Source organism: Gossypium arboreum, chromosome 11, assembly GCF_025698485.1.
Source record: "Gossypium arboreum isolate Shixiya-1 chromosome 11, ASM2569848v2, whole genome shotgun sequence".
Lineage (NCBI taxonomy): Eukaryota > Viridiplantae > Streptophyta > Magnoliopsida > Malvales > Malvaceae > Gossypium > Gossypium arboreum.
This window is the reverse complement of record NC_069080.1, coordinates 18,010,653-18,021,815: the sequence shown is the minus strand read 5'-3', so window position 1 is coordinate 18,021,815 and position 11,163 is coordinate 18,010,653. Positions and strand designations below refer to the sequence as shown.

The window sequence follows — 11,163 nt, the reverse complement described above, 5'->3', positions numbered from 1 at the left end:
TGCATGTATAAATTAAGGTTAAATTTTGAATTCATTGCTTAATGTATATATTAATGAATTTAAAAGTAAACATAAATGTTATATTTACGTATATTTTATTACACAAATTACACTATTTTGAATTTGAAATTTAAGCTCTCAAAAAACTTAATCAGAGAGATAAACCTCAATAGCTTTGAACGAAGAATTTTAGCTCATACGTCATATTACTAATGAAGTCTTAGCAACCAAACAAGAATTTATCAAATTTATTGAAATAAAAATATTATCTTTAATAAATGAGATAAGGATGATGCATCCATAAAGGAAATTGGGGGAAAAAAGCCAACAACAGCTGTTACTTCAAGACCCAAGATCAAGATTGTATGCTAGGACACTGCCACATAAACCTAAAGACTTTAACTACATAAAGGCTTTCCAACCTAATGAGAACTGACGATTGTTCAACGTGATTAGTAATCGCATCAGGGCAAGATTATGCTTGTAGAAGCTCCAATCGGTTGAATGGTGGTGCGAATTGTAGTATGTAGTCCTCATCTGAATCCAACAAAAGAAAAAGAACAATCACACAGTCATTATTTAAAATATTAGCTCCATAAGATTTACTAAGATAAGGAACTACAAAAACTTCCATGATGCTCCAAGTTGATTTTCCTCAATCATATAAACTACTATATATTTCTACCAAAAAACAAACAAAGTGGTGAAGTTGAAGCCACAGAGTAGCAAAGTTGTTGTATTGGCATCGCAGACCAAAAGGGTGCTGATGATACTTGATTTTATTCAATCTTATAAACAATTATACGTTTCTATCAAAAACAAACAAAGGGGTTCAAGCACATGTTGAAATGGAAATGGAAATTAGAATCTTACTCTCTTTGACTGTTCCGTAAAGCCAGCACAGTACCTCATTAGCAAATGCTAGGTAGACTCTTCCCTAACAGCCAAGTGCAACACCCTTTAAAAAACAAATAATGCAAAATTTAATTAGATTGCTGAAATAACCAACTTACTTCAGCTTCTGCTCTCTTTTTGGGGCTCAATCCAGTTTTCACTTGCAATTTTCTTGATGTCAAACTTGTTCTCGTCCTTTAAAAAGAATAAAAACAAAAATCAGCCATTAACAAAGGGAACTCCTAAAGTACCGAACATAGCAAAATGCAAACAGAAGGCACAAAAAAGTGTAATGTTTTTACCTTGTCATCATCAAATTCATACAATTCAGCAGCTACAAAAGAAGAACAATGTTAATTGGCTGAAAATGAATTCACAAGTAAAAAAGGAGCAAGAGAGGCATACTATCATCCATCTTGAATTTAATTGCATCCTCAGTAAATTTCTTCATCTTGGCATCAAGTTCCGCTGTCGCTGCTTCTCCCTTGGCAATGATTCTATCAATGTTTTCATCCGTAATTGTGCTATCCTTGGAGCTGAAGACCATTTCAGCACCAAACCTCACCATTTGAAGCAACTCATCTTTGTTAACAGCTGCACAAAACAAGAAATTGAATGCTACCAGACAGACTCAAAGAATTGTTGCATCAAGCTAAACAATTGCACTGCAAAGAAGCTTCTTACTCTTCTGCTCTACTAATCGTCCTTGTTGAATAACCAGAGCATCTAGAGCAAGCTTTTTATAGGCCCTCTCAATCACCTTTTCCTCAATAGTGTACTGTTTCATGATTAAAAAAATAAATAAGGTTACCCTATTATAGCTAACTTCTCAACAAGTATGAAAGACAATTTTCAAACCTCCGTGCAAAAAACAGAACACTTGAACTTCCTTTTTTTGACCAATTCTATGGGTCCGATCCTGTGCTTGCAAATCAACTTGCGGGTTCTTGCAATTACCCTAGTATTACAAATCCAACAAGGAGCAGAATATATAATAAAATTGGTATATGCTTACCAGTCACTATCATAAAGGATCACAACATCTGCTGTAGCAAGATTAATACCAAGGCCTCCAGCTCTAGTTGATAACAAGAAAACAAATTTCTCACTTCCTGGCTTATTAAAGGCTTCAATGGAAGCATCACGATCTTCACCACCTGTATTACCATCAATCCGACAATACTGGTATCCACGAAACATCAAATAATCTTCAAGAATATCCAGTAGCCTTGTCATCTGAATACAAAAAATTCCACAGCAAATTCGTAAGGAAGAAACCCAGAAAGTAAATGACACTTAAAAGTAAATTATGTAAATAAATTTAAAATGTAAGAATAACATAGGGAAATATATAGACCAATAACCAACGCATTCATGGGCACCGTAGAGGTACCTGTGAAAATATCAGAACTCTAGAATCACGCTCCTTCAGCTTTGGAAGTAATTTGTCCAAGAGAACCATTTTACCTGGAAATAAATAACTAAGGTCAGTTTTCATTCAGCACCAAAGAATTCAATATCTTCCAGGAAGTAAACTTACCAGCACTGGTAACAAGATGGTCTTCTGTTGTATATGGAGGTCCAGGTTCAGCACCTTGGAAAAGGTATGGGTGACTACAACATTTGCACAGCTGCATTGCAATGTTCAAAAGACGCTTACGCTCTCCACCAGCATTTACAACCTCAAGATCTTTTTGCAGCAAAGCCCTATAGTACTGTTTCTGCATCTGGGACATTCCTACTTTCAGGATAGTTTCCTTTTTAGAAGGCAGACCTTTCTCAACATCTGATTTCAATCTACGAAGGAGAAACGGTCGAAGAACCTAAAGATGCAGAGACAAAGAATGTTGCTGGAAATGGGAAATTTGGGGGCAAATTTTGAGAGTTATTTGGGAGATTTAGGGACTATCAAGCGGGTAATAAAAAATTGGAGATTTTGATTTTTTTTATCGCGTTTTCACTAAAAACGCCATTATAACTCAAAAACTTAAAACGCCACTATTGATTAATTTTAAATTTTTTATTTTTAACATATTTTTTTTATTTTCTCTTTTGGAATTTTTTAATTTTGAATATTGAACTTTTAATTGAAATATAGATTAAAATATTAAATATTAAATTTTTAAGTTTTTAATTTTTTATTTTTATTTTTAAATTTTAAATTTTAAATTTTTTAATTTTTAATTTTTGAGTTTATTTTTATTTCGGTTTAATGTGTAATTGTAGACGTGAAATTCCAATTGTGGTTTAAATGTATAGTTGAAACTTTAATTTTGATTTAATCATACACATTTAAAAAATAAATACATCAATATATTTTTATATTGAATAAATATAAATATTTATGTATCCATGCAATATATAAATATAAAATGATGTTATATCAATAATTGTGTAAAAGAAAATGAAAAACATGGAGACACAAATATATATTTTAAAAAGAAAATGAGTTACAATTGAAAAACGTGGAGACACAAATGAGTGCGAAAATTTTCGTTTGTATAAATAAATATATATTTTAATTAATCAAGATAGATAAATATTAAAATAGTATAAACAAAAACTATTAATAAAATTTAAAAGTAAACTTATCATTTAAAATATTTTCCACAAAATATCCCTTCAATCCATTAAACAATATAACACCTTATTAATATATAAAAAATATTTTTTTATCAAAACTAAGATATCTATTATCGATAACAATAATTAATTATAGGGTTTAGGATTTAATTATTGAATATGATTCACTTGAGATTAACATACTATATACCCATGGCCATTAAACCTTAAACCATAAAACCCTAAACCATAGACCTTAAACCTTAAATATTAAACCGTAAACCAAAAAATGCTTCCATAATTTATTATGAACATAAGCTTTTACATTAATATATATGTATATACACAACAACATCCATGTGATGTTTTTTGGGGTTTAAGGTTTTAAAAGTTATAGTTTAGTGTTTAGGGGTTTAGTATTTTTGGGATTATAGATTAGTGTTTACGATTTTTTTAGGGTTTAGGGTTTTAGGGGTTATATGACTTTTAGCGGCGTTTTACCAAAAGCGCCGCTAATGCTCTGACTTTTAATGGCGTTTTACCAAAAGCGCCGCTATTGCTCAGACTTTTAGCGGCGTTTTACCAAAAGTGCCGCTAATGCTCTGACTTTTAGCAGCGTTTTACCGAAAGTGTCGCTAATGCTCTGACTTTTAGCGGCGTTTTACCAAAAGCGCCGCTATTGCTCTGACTTTTAGCGGCGTTTTACCTAAAGCACCACTATTGCTCTATTTTTAGCGGCGTTTTTGGTAAAACGCCGCTATTGCTATGTGTTTGACAATTTTTGCGGCTTTTTTGATAAAATGCCGCTAAAAACGCCACTAAAACCCTATTTTCCTGTAGTGTGGTCATTTATTTAGGAAAGGCTGCTGATGAATAAGGAGCGCACTCGACGAGGTATGTCTCATGTCCTTTTTTGTGAGCAATGTGGTGATCTGGTGGAATCGTCACTTCATGCAGTTAGGGATTGCGGTTTTGCACAAGCTATGTAGAAATCAGTTCTACCACGATAGTGTTAGGGTCCCTTTTTCAGCTTACCAAGAGATAAATGGGTTATGTGGAATATCAAGAATGAAGGTAGTTTACTGGTTCCTAAAGATGAGTAGGCTACTTTCTTTTCTATTACATGTTGGTTCATTTGGAAACATAAGAATGTTGCTTTATTTTTAGTGGTTCTAATGGGAGTAGTTTAGAACTTATTAGCTCAGCTTTGGTGTGGACTAAGTCTTTGGGGGTTAAAGGGGTTGTTAATCAATGGGCGTGTACAACCAGGACAATTGGTAGATGGCACCTACCGGAGATAATGTAACGCCCCCTTTACCCGAGACCGTCGCCGAAGTCGAGCACGAGGCATTACTAAACTTATTTGAGCACTTAAACAAATTCAAACAATTTATATCACACTTTCCAGATAAGCTGTCCAACTGTGTCATAGTTGCTAAATAATTCATATCTCGAGTTATAAAACTCGAAATCCAAATCTGTAAATTTTCTCTGAATTTATACTCATATATCTACTTACCAATTTTTTTCTAGAATTTTTGGTCAAGCCAATTAGTACAGTTTATTATTTAAAATCTCCCCTGTTTCAGGGTTTGACTACTCTGACCTTTGTGTATTATGAATCAGATATCTCTCTGTACAGAGCTTCAATGACTATGCCGTTTGTCTCTAATAAAACTAGACTCAATAAGGAATCTGTACATATAAAGTATGACTTCTAATTATCTTTGTAAAATTTATGGTGAATTTCCAAAGTCAGAACAGGGGATCCAGAAATTGCTCTGGCCCTATTTCACAAAAATTTAAACATCTCATAAAATATAGCTCATATACCTGTTTTGCTTCTTCCATATGAAAATAGACTCATCGAGATTCGATTCCATAATTTATTCATTATTTAATTCCATTTCTACTATTTTTAGTGATTTTTCAAAGTCAAACTACTGCTACTTACCGAAAACTATTTTAGTACAAATATTGTTAACTAGTTTATAACATCTTTACTTCAATTCATTCAAACTCTATACATGCCATATAAATCTTCAAACATAAAACAAAAGCTACCGGAATTGATCTGGATAGTGTGCTTTGTTGTGTTGATCCGATCTACCCACTTTACTTCAAGTCAATCTACATAAAAATATTAAACACACACAAGTAAGCTATTGAAGCTTAGTAAGTTCATAGGTTAAAAGTAATGCTTACCAAACATAATATTTCCAAACAATACCAAAACATTTACTAAAGTTTCCTGCGATTCACAACCATTGTTATAATAATTCACATAGTTGAGCTCAACAAGAACAACTACTCAATCTCTTTCATTTGGATCACTTCTCTTTATTTCTTATAATCAAATTAGGAAACGGCTTACGAAATTGAGTACGTCGTTGCTCAATGCCACGATTCACAACTCAGTATGGTTTTCCTCATTGAAATACCATACCTACATTTTTTAACTCGGTATGGGAAATGCCATACCTACATTTCTTAACTCAAGATGGATTTGATAATACCATACCTACATTTCACATTTCAAGATGGATAATACCATACCTACATTTCACAACTCAGTATGGATGATACCATACCTACATTTCACACTTTGCCATGGAACAACCATGGTCTTATCCGTCAATTCATCACACGTCACGATACTGAACGCATTCAATCCTGCGTTTTCCTAATTTGCATTTCCACATTTATTCTTTCATTAACAAAATCTACACAATCCCACAACAAATTCAGATATAATAACACATTATATACTTCAATCATTCACAAATAAACATCTAATTTCAACCATATGAACTTACCCGCTAATTTGTAGAAGATATTGAAATTTTGGGACTATTCCGCAACTTTTTCTTTTCCTCGTTCTTCTTTGGATTCTTGATCTATAATATAAAATATTTCTACTCATTAGCATTTATTTGATTTCTATTTCACTTCACAATTTATGCTGTTCAAATTTCGAAATTGCACTTTTACCCCAAAATTTACAGCTTTCACAATTTAGTCCCTACTCAATTCACCCATCAATTGAACTAATTTTTCTCAATTAACACTTTATTTTATCATTATAAACTATTTCAAAACCTTTTATATTCTGAATTTCAACAGCAACCTTCAATTCACAACTTTTTCACAATTAGGTCCTAAATATCATTTCCTATCAAAATCACTTAATAAAACCACCTTAATATGAAATTAGAACTTAAATTTCATAATAATTCATCATAAAATTCCCTTATCCATCCAGGGTAACTTCCAATTTCACCCATAAAATCAAAAACTAATGAATTCTACAAGTGGACCTAATTGTAAAAGTCATAAAAACATAAAATTATCAAGAAAAAGCAAGAATTAGACTCACATGATGTAAAAATATGAAAACCAGCTTTCTCCAGACCTTCTATGGCGTTTTGGCTGAGAAATTATGAAGAAAATGTCTAGATTTTTCAATTACATCATTATTTAACTATTAACTTTTATCTATTTCCAATTTTGCCCTTGTTCACATTGTTTTCTTGCTTATTTCATACCCAAACCGTCCAGCCATTAACCTTTGGGTCTAATTGCTCTTTAAATCCATCTTTTAAATACTTAAGCTATTTACTCACAATTTAACAAATTTTGTGCTATTTTCAATTTAATCCTTTTCAATTAATTAGCCATCCAAACGTTAAAATTTTCTAACTAAACTTTAATACTAACTCAATGACACTCCATAAATATTTATAAAAATATTTATAGCTCGATTTTCAACTTTGAGGTCTCGATACCTCATTTTTGACCCGCTTGACCTAATAAATTCTTTTAATTCACTAATTTCACCATTTCACAAATTCTTCTAAATTCTTACTTGACTCATAAATATTAAATTACTATCTTGTTCAATCTTATTTGTCGAATTTAGTGATCTCAAATCACCATTTCCGACACCACTGAAAATTAGGCCGTTACAGATAGATTGGGTTAAAGTCAATGCTGATGGATCAATGTCAAGAAGTAACTCGAAGGTATCTGTAGGAGGGGCAATGAAAGGGCCTATTGGAGGATGGTTGGTAGGTTTCAAAATGGTAATAGGTATGAATGATATCTTTCAAATTGAAGCCAGAGCGATCCTAGAAGGATTGAAATTGGCTTGGAATAAAGGATTCAAGCGAGTTGAATTGGAAAGTGACAACACAATGTTGATTGAGACTATTTGGAGTGGTCTGACACTAGTAAGTAGTGTTGATAAAATCAGGAAGATACATTATTGATGCTCCAAAACTTGGGAAGTCAAATTTCGACACATTCAGCAAAATGTCAATAAAATTTGCTGATTGCATAACTAAGACAGATAGAGGTGAAATTGATCAACTGATTATTCTAAAAACTCACCGCACTATGTGAGGGGTTGGCCGAAAAAAAATATTAAACAATCATTATTGACGGTTGATAGTTTACACTAGAATTGAAGTCCGCTTACTAATGTTCAAAGTTTATGTTGTACCAAAAGAAATGAAGAAATTGGAAATTTAAATTCAAAGTATCAGTATGAAAAGAAAGAGGAAAACAAAAAATAAAAAAAGGGAGATGGTAAAGGATGGTGACAAGTATCAAATAGCTGACTTTATTGCATCGTTGAATTCAATGATTTTATGGTTTCCAGTCTCTATCGTAGAATTTCTTTTGGTTTAATTTTAATTTCATCCTTGCAGTTTAAGAAAATTAAGACTTTAATTTCTAACAAATCAGTTGTTTAAGAAGTTACTCTAATTCTTATATCAGCAAAATAAACATGAAAACCATTTGTTTAATGTAATCAGTCTTAAGACAATGCACCTAATGAATCTAGAACTCCAAATTTATTTAAAAATTAAAACTACGGCCAACTTTCATTATTATTTAATTATTTTTTACGCAAATCATAAATTAATAAATATTATAGGCTGTTTTAACTTACCTAATCATTTCTCCTCTAAACAAACATATAGCCAGATAATACCTTAAGCCAACCACGTTCCTTCCACTAATTTAATATTTAAATTAAAAGAAATTCATCATTAACAACCACTCCAGCTTGTGACAAAATATATATGTATTTGGATAAACTTGTGTCACAATATTAAGACCAAATTCATGCCATAAAACTCAAAAAATAAAAAATAAAAAAAATGAAGCTATCCTCCATTTCTATTATCTTCTTCTTTGCTACCCTGCAGGCGCTATCAGTATTGCAGGTGAATTCACAATCCACAGATTCATGCAATTCCAACCTAAATCTTGATTTACCCTTTGATACATCTTTGCTTAATTGCCTTCCAGTTTGGAGCCGACATGATTTCATCCTTAGAGTAAGTTTTGTTCCTTGTAATTTAACAGTATGTGCATGTACCGTGATTTTTTTTTCGTTGCGTAATTTCGTCGTATACTTGGAAGAGTAGATTATCGTTATTGAATGTTTGAACTCTTCCGTCGTGTAGTACGTCAGGAACTTGTCGAACGTTTGGAACTTCGTTCTGTCGGCTCCCGACACGAATTCCTTCGTCGCGATGGGGTTTTCGACGACAGGGCAGATGGTTGGTTCGAGCGCCGTGGTTGGCTGGGTCTCGGCGGACGGTAGTGGAACCGTGAAACAGTACTTTCTGGGAGGGCAGCGGCCGAATTTAGTGGTGGCTGATCAAGGGAACCTGACGATCGTGGAGAATTCTACCTCCATAACATCACGATCGTCGCGTGTGTACTTGGCGTTCCAGTTGAACACAAGTCAACCACTGTCGCGGGTGTTGTATTCGGTGGGGCAAATTGGGGTGATTCCATCTGCGCCGGCCTTTGCTTTGGCTGAACACCGTGACAAAGTCTCCACACTCTTGAATTATCGTACAGGTAATTAACGTAACGGGAATAACTTGAAAACCTCTACGTTCTGTTTTAGTTAATCTATATAAACAGTAGCAGCTTACGTGAATTATCCAAAAATATTAATTTTCAATCATAATTATCGGATTAGGATGATTTTTGTAAAATTTATTGAATTAGTTAATTTTGAGATTAGATGCATTTTTAGTGGATACGGCAAGAAAACGCTTTTAATTTAATGTGCTTTCAGCTTTGGCTATATAATTAGATATTAGTATTTATATCTTTTAAGTCTCGGATTTAATTCCTCTCCTATTCATAGTTATATTTTTTATTTAATATTTCTTCAAACGTTTTAAATTTTTAATTAATTTTTAACATATTAGTTATTTGGTTAGATGATTAGATAGTTACATCATTGAGTCTCGAGTTTGATTTCTCTTCTACTCATATTTGTATTTTTTATTTCATGATGTTGCTTCAAGCTTTTTTTAATTAATTTTTTAACATATTAACTCCTTTCATTAGATAGTTAGATAACTGAGGTTCATTATTTTTATAAGCATATTAATATATTTTTTATTTCATATTATTTCAAACTTTTTTATTTTTAATTAATGTTTTGATAATATTTTTTATTATTTTTATAAGCATATTATTATTATTCTTTCAATTAATGATATTTGTAATAGTTATTTGATTTTATAAATAAAATAAAAATAAAAATACATTATTTTAAAAATAATTAATATAATATTAGTTACCATAAATTCAAACAAGTAAATAAAATTTTTAATAAAATTAAATGTAATATCTGAGTAATTAATATAACTAAAAAAGTAAACATTCTAAAAACCAAAGAACTAACTAAAACTCAATATTTTCATATACGCCTCATACCTTATTTTATATTATATATGAGTCATCAAATTTTTATATATCCAATTAATTAAATAAAAATTATTATCAAAATCTTAAAAAAATAAATCATTTCATGTTTAGTAAAGTTTTTGATTCACTAATAAATTTTTTTTCTGAGGAAATTATTTGCAATGGAACAGGCACAAGTGCATCGGATAGCCAACATTCAAGACTAAGGAAGAGCCATGGAATACTGAATATGCTAAGTTGGGGCATATTGATGATAATCGGAGCCATGGCTGGTCGCTACTTCAAGCAATGGGATCCCATGTGGTTTTATTCCCACGCCGCTATTCAGTCATGCGCCTTCCTGCTGGGTCTTGCCGGTATCATTTCTGGTTTCGTCCTAGAAGATCGTCTCGATGCCGAAGTCGACACCCACAAAGCTCTAGGCATCCTCATTCTCGTGCTCGGATGCCTCCAGGTTAACAGTCCAGCCATTCATATATATTCGATTAAGTAGATTCAAATTAATCATATATATATATATATATATCTAATACGAAGAATGGAATTGGATGGTATATAGGTAATGGCGGTATTTGCAAGGCCAGGGAAGGAATCAAAGGTGCGTAAATACTGGAACTGGTACCATCACAACGGGGGCAGAATTGTGATACTAATTGCAATAGCAAATGTGTTCTACGGGATTCATTTGGGTGAAGATAATGGAACATCATGGAATGCCGCCTACGCTGTTGTTATTTCTATCTTATTTTTACTTTCTATTATTTTAGAGGTTAAATTGTGGAGGCAAAATTAGTCAACTTCATCTCCACTACTCTTTTTTATTTTTTTAATTAATGTTTTTTTCTCTCTTTAAATATAAATCCTCTCCCCATTTCTCCATGTAAGTTATGAATTTTGTTTTTATATTTTAGTTTAATTATTTTTAATTTTTATACTTTTCAAAATTAAAATTTTAGTCATAATTAA

General features: G+C 32.0%; 1 protein-coding gene and 1 pseudogene across 1 annotated transcript; one reads left to right on the top strand and one right to left on the bottom strand.

Annotated features, from left to right (window-relative positions):
• Nucleotides 1-238: 238 nt before the first annotated feature.
• Nucleotides 239-2,867, bottom strand: LOC108471620 (probable chromatin-remodeling complex ATPase chain; annotated as a pseudogene).
• Nucleotides 2,868-8,495: 5,628 nt separating this feature from the next.
• LOC108472828 (cytochrome b561 and DOMON domain-containing protein At3g07570) lies at nucleotides 8,496-11,081 on the top strand. The gene is made up of 4 exons (XM_017774387.2): nucleotides 8,496-8,801; nucleotides 8,931-9,333; nucleotides 10,368-10,651; nucleotides 10,757-11,081. The coding sequence occupies exons 1-4, from the start codon at nucleotides 8,622-8,624 to the stop codon at nucleotides 10,988-10,990; spliced, it is 1,101 nt and encodes a 366-aa protein (XP_017629876.2). The 5' UTR covers nucleotides 8,496-8,621; the 3' UTR covers nucleotides 10,991-11,081.
• The last annotated feature ends 82 nt before the right edge of the window (nucleotides 11,082-11,163 follow it).